At 44.8% G+C, this 12,494-nt stretch overlaps 1 protein-coding gene across 1 annotated transcript; it reads right to left on the bottom strand.

The window, feature by feature from the left end:
- Nucleotides 1-3,755: 3,755 nt before the first annotated feature.
- Nucleotides 3,756-12,182, bottom strand: LOC112206707 (glutathione S-transferase theta-4). The gene is made up of 4 exons (XM_054675638.2): nucleotides 12,139-12,182; nucleotides 6,539-6,803; nucleotides 5,438-5,821; nucleotides 3,756-4,092 (listed from the first exon to the last, which is right to left on the bottom strand). Exons 1-4 carry the CDS (start codon nucleotides 12,180-12,182, stop codon nucleotides 3,895-3,897), a joined length of 891 nt encoding a protein of 296 aa, XP_054531613.1. The 3' UTR covers nucleotides 3,756-3,894.
- Nucleotides 12,183-12,494: the final 312 nt, after the last annotated feature.

Below are 12,494 nucleotides of genomic sequence, written 5' to 3'. Positions count from 1 at the left end.
CAAAACATTCTAATTTTTACTTCTCTACTGTGCTTATTGTTTGTCTTTCTCCACAACAATGTGAGCACTAAAGGCAGACATTTTTGCCTATTTTGTTCACTACTGCTTTTTCTGCACCAAAAGCATTGCCTGGTTGTGGGTACTTTTCTAGTTTTAGGAAGGAGAAGACAAGATATAGGTCCTGACTCTGGTTCTGCCTCTCATTCATATGCTACCCTTCCCCTTGAAGAACTTGTTTCTTCATCTACAAAATGGGGATAATACTACTACTCATCAGGGTGGTTGTGAGGATTAAACAAGGTAAGAGATGTAAAATTGCATGTTAGTTATCAGATAGATTTGTGTTCCCATCTAGCTCCAACGAGGGAGAGGATTTGCTCTAGTCTGTCCCTCTGGGCTCTGGGCTTCTAATGGGCAGACAGCTTCCTCCATGATGTTTGTAGCTGTAAAGCCCGGCATAGTCCCTCAAGACAAGTTTTTGTTTTTGGTTTTTTTTTGAGTCGGAGTATCGCTCTATCACCAGGCTGGAGTACAGTGGTGCGATCTTGGCTCACTGCAATCGCTGCTTCCTGGGTTCAAGCGATTCTCCTGCCTCAGCCTCCCAAGTAGCTGGAATTACAGGCACACGCCACCACACTCAGCTAATTTTAAGACAGGCTTTTGGATTTGAACTGCTGATGGTTTTCCATGAACAATTCAACAGAAACCCAGTAGCGCACACTTCCTTGTATGCACTTGCTCCCTCTCTTTACATTTATTAGACATTTAATGCTACCTAATAATTCCCTATACTTATCTTTTACTTTATCCAATCATTCAACAGATTCCAACCAAAATACATAGAAGAGTGATATTCCAACTTCATCAGACCCTGAGATTCTATTTTTAACATTTCTTCCATGGATTGTTGAATGTTTCCAATGATTGATCCACCTTCCCTTGGCCTTTTCTACATTACAGATTTGGTTGCATGTCCTTGTCTATGTTGCCAAACTTGCCTCATAGACCCAGCTTGAACACAAGATGGGTGCTTGCTGAAGAGCACGACTCATTCTGTTGAACCTGCATGTTTTCTCAGGTCAGATTGCTTGGTGGCGCTTCTTTAATTTCTTTCAACAGCACATTGTAGTTTGCTGTGTTGAAGTGTTGCTTTTCTTTGGTTAAATTTATTCTAACTATTTTATTCTTTTTGATGCCATTATAAATGGAAGTGTGGTTTTAATTTTGTTTTTGATCCTTTATTGCAAGTGTATACTACTGATTTTTGTGTATTAATCTTGTATCCTGCAACCTTGCTGAACTTATTTTATTTTATTGAGATGGAGTCTCAGTCGGTCACCCAGGCTGGAGAGCAGTGGCACAATCTTGGCACACTGCAACCTCCACCTCCTGGGCTCCAGTGATTCTCCTGTCTCCACCTCCCGAGTAGCTGGGACTACAGGCATGCGCCACCATGCCCAGCTAATTTTTGTATTTTTAGTAGAGACGGGGTTTCACCATATTGGACAGGCCGGTCTCAAACTCCTGACCTCATGATCTACCTGCCTCAGCCTCCCAAAGTGCTGGGATTACAGGTATGAGCCACCGTGCCCAGCCTTGAACTTGTTTATTAGCTCTAATGGTTAAGTGAGTTCCTTAAGAATTCCTATAATGTCATCTGTGAATAGAGATGGTTTTACTTCTTTCTTTCTGATCTAGATTCCACCTTGTTCCTTTTTCTTGCCTAATTGCCCTAATAAGTAGAAGTAGTGTGAATGAACATTCTTGTCCTGTTCCTGATCTTAGGGGGGAAACGCTCGATCTTTCACAATGAGTGAAGTGTGGTGTTATAGGTTTTTCATAGATGCTTTTTGTCAAGTTGAGGAAGTTCCTTTCTCATCTTCATCTGCTGAGTAATTTTATCGTAAAAGGATGTTAGATTTTGTCAAATGCCTTCTCTGCATTAGGATGATCATGTGACTTTTTATTAACATGGTATGCTACATTGATTGATTTTTGTATGTTGAACTGCATTTGTACTCCTGGGATAAATCCTACCTAGTCAAGGTGTATGATCCTTTTAATATGCGGCTGGATTTGATTTGCTAATATTTTGTGAGGATTTTTACATCTATATTGATAAGGATATTGCTTTGTAACTTTATTTTCTTGTAATGTCTTTTTCTGTCTTTGGTATCAGAGTAATTCTGGCCTCATAGTATGAGTTGAAAAATATTTCTTCCTGTTCTATTTTTTGGAAGAGTTTGTGAAGGCTTTGTGTTAGTTCTTCAAGCTTTTGGTTGAATTCACCAGGGAAGCCATCTGGTCCTGGGCTTTTCTTTGTGGAATTTTTAAAAATAATTAATATTTTAATCTCTTTATTTGTTACAGGTCTATTACAATTTTATCTTCCTTCTTAAGTCAGTTTTGGTAGATTGTATGTTTCTAAAATTTTCCCATTTCATCTAGGTTGTCTAAATTGTCCACATATAATTATTCATAGTATTTCTTTCTAAACTTTTGTATTTCTCTATGACCAATGTGATGTCTCCATTTTCTTTCTTTCTGGTTTCCATTTAGTTTCTTCATTTTTGTTTTTGTTTGTTTTTTGAGATAAGGTTCTTCTATGTTGCTCAGGCTGGAGTGCAGTGGTGCAATCATAGCTCGGTGTAACCTTGAACTCTTGGACTCGAGTGATCCTCCCACCTCAGCCATCCAGTTAGCTAAGACTACAGGCATGCACCACCACACCAAGCTAATTTTTTAAAAATATATATTTTTTAGAAAAAAGTCTCATTGTGTTACCCAGGCTGGTCTCAATCTCCTGGCCTCAAGTGATCCTTCTGCCTCTGCTTTCCAAAGTGCTGGGATTACAGGTGTGAGCCATTGCACCCAGCCTCCACTTTCTTTCTTGGTGAATAATTTGACCCTTATTTTTTTCACTTGGCTATTCTAAGTAAAGGTTTGCCAATTTTGTTGATCTTTGCAAAGATCCAATTTTTGGTTTTATTGATTTTATTGCTTTTCTATTTTCTATTTCATTTATCTCCATTCTAATCTTTATTATTTCCTGTTTTCTACTGGTGTTGGGTTAGGTTTGCTCTTATTTTTCTAGTTCCTTAAGGTGTAAAGTTAGGTTATTGATTCAAGATCGTTCTTCTTTAACTTATGTGTTTACAGCTATAAATTTTGCTCTTAGCACTGCTTCTGCTGCATCCTATAAATCTGGGCATGTTGTGTTTTCATTTTTATTTGTTCAAGATACTTTTTGATGTCCCTTGTGATTTCTTCTTTAACCCATTTGTTGTTTAAGAGTGTGCTGTTTAATTTCTATGTGCTTGTGAGTTTTCTAGTTTTCCTTCTGTTCTTGATTTTTCACTTTATTCCACTGTGTCCGGAGAACATACTTTGTGTGATTTCAATCATCTTAAATTTGAGTCTTAGGACCAAATATATGCTCTATACTGGAGAATATTCCATGTGCTCTTTAGAAGAATGCTTATTCTGCTCCTGTCGGATGGAACGTTCTGTTCATGTCTAGTGTATGCGATTGGTTAATCGTGCTTTTCAAATTCCCTATTTCCTTGATGGTCATCTGCATTTTTTCTATTACTGAAAGTGGGGTATTGAAGTCACCAACTATTATTACTCACAATGTAACCATATTTAACCCTTTACTTTTAAAATTCTTTTTGGAAACTGGAAGGATCTGTAACCACCACCCACTCCCACGTCAGACCCTATGCATATGCCAACTGTCTGCTGCTCAGCAGCTGTGATGGTTGTTCCAGTTCTTTATTAGGCAAAGAACAGTTTTTTGTTTTTGTTTTTGTTTTTTTTTTTAGTATTTCCTTTAAGGAAGGTGGCTCAGATTGCTAAGCCAGCCAGGCCCTGCGGGACAGGCTGCGCCTAGGGTCACCTGCTCTTCTTCAGCAACTCAGAAATATTCTCCTTGACCATTGAATCCAATGTTGAAAAGTCCCAGTCGGCCAACTGCATTAGTCGATCATGGGCCTCCCTAAAGAGGCCAGAGCTGATATTGAGCTCCACCCGCATACGCCACTCAGCTAGCTTGGAGCTGTTGAGGAAGACATTATAGTTGGCTGCCATGGGCTGTGGATAGATGAAGACAAAGACGTGGTCAGCCTGGGGACCAGCCTCACCCGGGTCCTCTCCCACAGCCTCAGGCCCATGCGCCCAACATGTACCTATGCAAAGAATTAGGCTGCTGACCCCCAAGGCCTGAGCAAGGGGTCACAGACTATGTAATAGATGTAGGTGGGGGTGGAGGATCCAGAATCCCTCAGAGTCCTTAGTCACCGGTCTTCTTGCTCCAAGCCTTCTGAACCATGCTGAGAGGGCTCCTGGCCCAGGCACCTCCCACTTCTCCAGCCTGCGATCTCGCATGAATCCTGCCTTCTTCCAGGGAAACCCCTTATCCCAGGTGTGTATATGTGGATGAGGGAGAGAACTCAGGTTTTTTCCTCCATGTTTAGCCTCCCACTGTGATCAAGCTCAGGGGCTAGGATGGGAGACCTGGTGGGCAGTCTACCCTGCAGTTTGGCTGGCTCACTAAGAGTCTACCCTGTAGTTTGGTTTGCACCCAAGATCTTTGGGAAGCCCAAGAAGGGATGGGTGTGGGTGAAATGTAAGGGGGGGGACGAAGCATATGGCTGAACCCTTGGGGCAGGCCAGAATGACTTTTCCTGGTGCTGGTCTGCCCTGCAAACAGACCAAAGAGACTAATTTTCTTATCAGTCAGAGATCTCTGGGATAAGGAAAAGAACACTGCATTTTCTGGTCAATCCTCCAGGATCCCAGGTGCCTCCTCCTGGCATATCTCTGGCTGATATGCAAATTAGTCTCTTTGGTCAGTGTGCAGTGCCCTAGCTGGTGTGCAGGATGGCCAGTTGAGACCCTGGCCAGTGTCTTGACAAGCAGAACTGGTCACCCTCCCCTGCATGTAGAGGCCACAGAAATGCCCCACACTCAGGTGTGCCTCCAAATGCACAGTGGATGCCCCTCAGACCCAGCCACGAGAGCTGTCCTCCAGAGCTGTCTGTCTGGAGCTCTGGGAAAGAGGCAGGGCCAGAAGGACACCCAGGAAGCCAGTGAACATTTCCTGGAGAGTCCAGCAAGAGGAGGAGGTATCTGGGATGCTGGTGGATTGAGCAGGAAATGCAGTGTTCTTCTCTATCCCAGGCTCACCCTCCGGGTCCTCCCACACCGAAGAATCTTTGTCAAGTGTGGAGAACTGTGATCCTTCCTGATTCATAACATTCTGTGCTTCCTGTTGCCCCGATTGAGTCCAGGCCCCCAGACCTGGTTCCCGCAGCCCCCATGGCAGCCACGCCTGCCTTTCCCACCTCACCAGCCTATCCTCAAGTGATGGCCTCATTGGTCACAGAGGAGTCCTACCTCTGCCCAGGGTCTAACCCTCCTCCAACCCACCCAACACCTGCATCATCTCCACCACGGACACCAAGTCAGCCAGTGAGATTTGGTTCCCGGTGATGAACATCTTATCCTGCAGAAACTTCTCCTCGAAGAGCTGCAGACTCTTCTTCACCTCTTCCACTGCATGCTCCATCTTCTCAGCTGAAACTTCCTCCCCTGTTATCTTTGGGATCAGCAACTGGCCAGGGTTGGGAAGAGGAGGGAAGAGGAGGCTGCACTCCAGGGCCACCTGCCCTGCCAGGTCTCTGTACTCTCGTCTGCTGGATAGATATTGAACACTTCCCAGGATATAAAGCAGTTTCACTTCTTTTAGCAGTTCTGATTGGTGGAAGGTGCCGGGAACCATGTGTTCACAAGGATTTGGGGAGCTCAGCAGGCATAAGTCCTGTGATTGATTAGTGATGCCGGTCACAGGCATGGAATTCGAAGTAGAGACACGTGTACTGGTTATTTGTCATCTTCCAATTTTCTATAGGCCTTTACTCTTTTTTGTTTTTGTTTTTTGAGATGGAGTCTCACTCTGTTGCCCAGGCTGGAGTGCAGTGGCACAATCTTGGCTCACTGCCAACTCCACCTCCTGGGTTCAAGCAATTCTCCTGCCTCAGCCTCCTGAGTAGCTGGGATTACAGGTGCCCATCACCACACCCAGCTAATAATTTTGTATTTTTAGTAGAGACGGTGTTTCACAATGTTGGCAAGGTAGGTCTTGAACTCCTGACCTCAAGTGAACTGCCCGCCTCGGCCTCCCAATGTACTGGGATTATAGTTGTGAGCCACCGTACCCGGCCTTCTATAGGCCTTTTGACACTGAGATTCTCTAGTTCAGAATGAAATGCCTCGAATGCTGTCCTGGGTGAGTCACATCAGCCTCTCCTGTATGCCCTTCCCCTCGCCCTAATAAGACTCTTTCATGCCCATTGTTTCAGTCCACACTCCTGACAGCTCTGTAAGGCAGGCAGGAGAAGGAGCTGAGGAAATGAGGCCCAGAGAGGGAGGGAGACTTACTTGAGTTCACCGGCAGTCAGCAGGGCCAGAACTGGCCTCCAGCCTTCCTGACTCCCTTGTGCCCGTGTCCCCAAGCCTCAGAAGTGGCCCTGCTCACCTTGAGCCAGACTATCTTCTTCATGGGCAGCTGAAAGGCCGTGTGTTGCCAAGCCATGAACTCCTCCACACGGGCACGTGTGTGCAGGTCTGGCGGGTACCAGTGTGATGGTGCGCTGTACTTGCAGCACAGGTAGTAAAGGATGGCCACGCTGCAGAAGGGGCCAGTCAGGGGCACTGCCCTTGCCTTCCTGAGTGCCACTACATCAACCAGCCTGGCATTCCTTGACTTGTAGACTTGTTTTAAAATGTACCCGGGATTTTGGCTTTATTCGGGTATGGTGAGGCCACAGATCAGAGGTGATAGCCATTTAAAAGACAGTTTGTTACTCACAGTTCCCAAGATGATAGGGGGGACATGCCACACCATGCAGGGCCATGGGGAAGCACCAGGGTCAGTCAGGTGGCAGAATGAGCGAGGGCGAAAGGTGGACAAAGGGTTTTCTGTGTTTTTTGCAAGAAGGCAAGACAGGGTAAACAGACTTAGGCCTGGCTAGTTTCAATAACTGTGATGGGCTCTAGGTTATAGGAGTGGACCCTTGTTACCTGGTACCTGTCCCTGGAGTGATTTGGGGCAGGAACCTGCTGGAAGGTGGCTGGTAAAGTTATCTTGGAGATACGAATCGGTTGATTGGCCCATCAAAGGCACACCATAAGCAAATCATTTATTCTCTGTAGGAATTAGCTGGCCCAGGGTGGGGCAGTCTCTCTTGGATCAGTAAGGCCTCAAGATGTCAAAGCAATCTGGGCATAGTGGCTGAGGCCTCTAATCCCAGCACTTTGGAAGGCTGAGGAGGGAGGATCACTTGAGCCCAGAAGTTCGAGGCCAGCCTGGACAACATAGTGAGACTGACTCTACAAAAAGTTTAAAAATTAGCAGGGTGTACTAGTAGTTCCAGCTACTCTGGGGGCTGAGGTGGGAGGATCACTTGAGCCCAGGAGGCCGGGGATGCAGCGAGCCATGATCGCACCACTGCACTCCAGCCTGCACTCAACAAAGCGAGATTCTGTGTCCAAACAACAACAGCAACCACAACAAAAGAAGTTAATAGCTTAGCTTCTGCTGTATTCCAAAATTGTTGCACCCTGGACACACTGACAGCCTCAAAAGGAGGAGTTTGTGTGATCATTGGTGGATAAGGCTGGTCTGTGTAAATCCATTGGGACAAATAGTGCCTAAGCTGCACCTGTTAAAGAACAAGCTAAACACTCTCCATCAAACAAAAGAGGTGCATTCATTCTGCTGTACTGACCTTGTCCCAGCAATGGGATGTGTGTTTAACAGGATATGGGGAAATGTGCTCAGACCTGTTCCATTCAGCTTATTCATTCCTATTCTTATCTATGTTCTTCTCCCCGTTTGTAGATCCCTCGTTATGAATCTGGCTCTTATCTCCATAGCCACCAACTCAGCTTTTAATATCTGAAACTTCTAGGAAGTCTGCAGCAGGGGAAATGAAGGAATTAAAGACATGTCACCCCAAATATGCTGCTTTGGAGTATTAATTATTTTGAGTTGAAGGCACTTGAGAAATAGCACATGCAGGAAAGACTCTCTGACCTGCCCTTTTCTATCTAAGAATAGGCCACACAATTTCCCATAAGAAAGCACCCTCCCTTTACCAGGAAGAGAAGAACATTGTCATCACAAGTGACTGTGAATCAAGGTTCCAATGGATGTGTATAAACACACGACTAAAAATAATCCTTATCTTCTAATTTTGCCCCGCACGTATGTCCTAGTCCCTTCTCCACAATTTACTGCCTATAATCCAAACCGCTTTGTCTTGTCTTTTTTTTTTTTTTTTTTTTTGAGGCAGAGTCTTGCTCTGTCACCCAGGCTGGAGTGCAGTGGCACGATCTCTGCTCACTGCAAGCTCCACCTCCCGGATTCATGCCATTCTCCTGCCTCAGCCTCCCGAGTAGCTGGGACTACAGGTGCCCGCCACCGCGCCCGGCTAATTTTTTTGTGTTTTTAGTAGAGACGGGGTTTCACCGAGTTAGCCAGAATGGTCTCAACCTCCTGACCTTGTGATCTGCCCGCCTTGGCCCCCCAAAGTGCTGGGATTACAGGCGTGAGCCACCGTGCCCGACCTTGTCTTAACAAAAAATTTTTTTCTATTTAAAGGATAGAAACTTTTTCTACTTTAGTGACTTGTGTAGGCCTTCATTCTCTTGTGAAAGTACCCATGTACACTGAAAATTTAGCAAAACTTGAATGATTTTCTTCTGTTAATCTGTCTTATTTCAGTTTTATTCTTAGGCCCAGATCTCCAGAGACCCTAGGAATGTAGAGGAGAATTTTTTTCCTCCCCAATAATAGCATGGCATACAGCATAGATCCCTGCTTGTTTAGGTCAACTTTAATCGCTTTCAAAAACTTTCTATGACATTCTTCATAAAGATCATGCAGGCCAGGCGAGGTAGCTCATGCCTGTAGTCCCAGCTACTTGGGAGGCTGAGGTGGGAGGATCACTTGAGCCCAGGAGGTCGAGGCTGCAGTGAGCCACAATCGTGCCACTGTACTTCAGCCTGGATGACGGAGCAAGACCCTGTCTATAAGTTTTTTCTTTTTTAAGTAATGCATGTTTCAGCTCAGACTTATTCCATGCTGAGATATATATATTATATGTGTGTATGTATATATGTACATATGTATGATTGCAAATGATATCTGTTGCATTTTACATATCGAAGGAAGTATCTTCTTGAAAATATTATAAATTTGTGTCAATGTTGCTACTGCTCAAAACCCATTTCAGAATTGGTAATCTACTTACATTCAAAATGAGTGGGGTGGCCGGGCGCGGTGGCTCATGCCTGTAGTCCCAACACTTTAGGAGGCTGGGGTGGGCAGGTCACTTGAGCCAGGAGTCTGAGACCAGCCTGGCCAACATGGCAAAACCCCGTCTCTACTAAAAATACAAAAATTAGCAGGGCATGGTGGCACATGCCTGTAATCCCAACTACTCGGGAGGCTGAGGTACGAACTTGGGAGGCAGAGGTAGCAGTGAGCCAAGATCACACCACTACACTCCAGCCTGGGCAACAGAGCAAGACTCTGTCTCAAAACAAACTAACCAAAAAAACCAAATAAAACAAAAAAATACAACATAAAGGAGTCACCCAGAAGGAGGGTGATGCGAAGACACATAGGGGAATGCCAGAACAGAGGCAAAGATTGGAGTGATGGGTGTTAGATTAATCATGGTCTTTATGTCCTGTACTTTATCATGCTTTGACATTTTTTAAGTTTATTTTACATTTTTGTAGAGACAGGGTCTCACTCTGCCAGGCTGGAGTGCAGTGGTGCAATTATATTAGGTTGGTCCAAAAGTAATCGTGGTTTTTGCCATTACTTTCATTTTATTTATTTATTTATTTGAGACAGGGTCTCACTCTGTCACCCAGGCTGGAGTGCAGTGGCGCAGTCTCACCTCACTGCAACCTCCACCTCCTGGGTTCAAGCGATTCTTCTGCTTTAACCTCCCAAGTAGCTGGGAGTACAGGTGCAGGCCACCATGCCCAGCTAATTTTTGTATTTTTAGTAAAGACAGGATTTCACCATGTTGGCCAGGCTGGTCTTGAACTCCTGGCCTCAAGTGATCCACTTGCCTTGGCTTCCCAAAGTACTGAGATTACAGGCGTGAGCCACAACGCCTGGTTTGCCATTACTTTCAATTAAAATTTTTATTATGGTTGATTGATTTCCTAGGTTCATTCATACATTTTGTTTTGTTTTTTGAGACAGGGTCTCGCTCTGTCACCAAGGCTGGAGTCAGTGGTGCAGTTATAGCTCACTGCAGCCTTGACCTTCTGGGCTTGAGTGATCCTCCTGCCTCAGCCTCCTGAGCAGCTGGGACTACAGGCATGTACCACCACACCCATCTAATTTTTAATTTTTGTTGTTGTTGTTGTTGTTGTAGAGCTGGTATCTTGCCATGTTGCCCAGTGCTGGCCTCAAGTGAGTCTCCCATCTCAGTCTTCCAAGGTGCTAGGATTACAGGTGTGGATCACCGCGCCCGGACTGCTTTGACATCCTGAGGACTTGCTGATCCAAGAGAGACTGCCCCTACCTGGGCCATAAATTCCTAAACTATTAACTTCTAATTGGAGTGCTACCAATTTTTTTTTTTTTTTTTTTTTTTTTGAGATGGAGTCTCACTCTGTCACCCAGTCTGGAGTGCAGTGGCGTGATCTCAGCTCAATGCAAGCTCCGCCTCCTGGATTCAGGCCATTCTCTGACCTCAGCCTCCCAAGTAGCTGGGACTACAGTTGCCTGCAACCACGCCTGGCTAATTTTTTGTATTTTTAGGAGAGATGGGGTTTCACCATGTTAGCCAGGATGGTCTCGATCTCCTGACCTCATGATCCACCTGCCTCGGCCTCCCAAAGTGCTGGGATTACAGGAGTGAGCCACCACACCTGGCCGAGTGCTACCAATTTTTGCAGAGTAATATTGAACTCTTGTTCTATTACTATGGAAAGATTTAGAACTGCCCTTTCCGTCACATAATTTCCAACGCCTGGAAAAAAGGATCTCAATACTGAAAATAACTTAGAGTTGTAACACACAAGTGGGTTTTCCCTGATGTCATATCTAGTATGTTCATGTAGTATTACTTTGTGTATAAAAGAGCCCAAGTTTGTAATTTGGCTGGCATTTAAGGTGACACCTGGTGATAGAAGGTGTTGGGTATCCAATTCTACATTGACCTGACCATTTAGGTGAGAACCTTTATATAATCTGTTGCCACATAAGATAAAAAGACCAATGTTGTTCACAGATAAGTTCAGAGTGGAACTCATGACCCACCAGGTTGGGGGCTGGTGTCTTGTCACCTATCATGTAGACATCTGCACACATCCATCTTCCATGTGTCTTTGTCAGTCTGTAGGAGAATGGGTTGCAAAATATCTAATATAGGAGGCCTGCAGTTTGGCCTTGACATGTCTGTGGCTTGGTTTTGTTATGTGACCAAGTTTGTCCAGATTTTTGGTCTACCCGTATTTAATGTCTAGTGTTTGGCAGTCTAATGAAGAGAGCAGATGAGCTACCCCATGTTATACAAGGGTGGCTTGTGAGCTTACTGTAACATCCAGTGATATGACAAGTGTTTGTACCATAAGAGTCAGTGCCAGAACCTTCTATAACCTTCATGGGAGGCTTGAGGATGCCACCTGTGGAACCAAATCACAGGATTCAACTGTAATATCATCTTGCTATGTCACCTATAAATCATTCAGCACTATACTTGTTTTTAAAACAAAAGGAACATTTTCTTTTTTTTTTTTAAGATAGGGTCTTGCTCTGTTGCCCAGGCTGAAGTGCAGTGGTGTGATCACAGCTCACTGCATTCTCCACCTCCCGGGCTCAAGCGATTCTTCCACCTCAGCCTCCTGAGTAGCTGGGACCACAGGTGCCCACCACCACACTCTACTAATTTTTTGTGTGTTTTGTGTAGAGATAGGGTTTCACCATGTTGGTCAGGCTGGTCTCAACTCCTGAGCTTAAGCAATCTGCCCACCTCTGCCTGCCAAAGTGCTGAGATTACAGGCTTGAGCCACCATACCCGGCAAATTTCCTTCATTTAATGACACCTGAGCACAGGACAGACCTTGAGCTTCCATAGAGGTTTGTCCATGTCCAATTAATCCATCAAAAGAAGAAGTAAAGTGATGTTGTTTTCTCAGTTGTGGATGCCACACCCTGTCACATACCCAGTTTTCATAGTTGGCCCACCGAGTCCTGGCATTGGCAGGAATGAAAATTGGTTCAAGTTCTTCTGCATGATCTAGATGTTGACATAACCAGTAATCAGATTAATTAAAGTGGACAAGATTTGGAGAGTTGGTGTAACGGGGTGTCAGCTCTGTTTTTGACCTGTTGAGAAAACAGTAAGGGTTACTAAGAATGAGACACCACCTCAAAGAGAACCCATAGTGTAGGATCAGAG

Source organism: Pan troglodytes, chromosome 23, assembly GCF_028858775.2.
Source record: "Pan troglodytes isolate AG18354 chromosome 23, NHGRI_mPanTro3-v2.0_pri, whole genome shotgun sequence".
In the NCBI taxonomy this organism is placed as follows: domain Eukaryota; kingdom Metazoa; phylum Chordata; class Mammalia; order Primates; family Hominidae; genus Pan; species Pan troglodytes.
This window is presented reverse-complemented; position numbering and strand designations above follow the sequence as displayed.

Bases quoted from the DNA above. Each gene is read 5' to 3' on its own strand.
- LOC112206707 (XM_054675638.2), bottom strand. From the start codon at position 12,182: ATGGACAAACCTCTATGGAAGCTCAAGGTCTGTCCTGTGCTCAG. The intron at 6,804-12,138 runs GTGTCATTAAAT...ACCCGAATAAAG, and splicing joins AAGGTCTGTCCTGTGCTCAG to CCAAAATCCCGGGTACATTT. The intron at 5,822-6,538 runs GTGAGCAGGGCC...AATCAATCACAG, and splicing joins AGAAGATAGTCTGGCTCAAG to GACTTATGCCTGCTGAGCTC.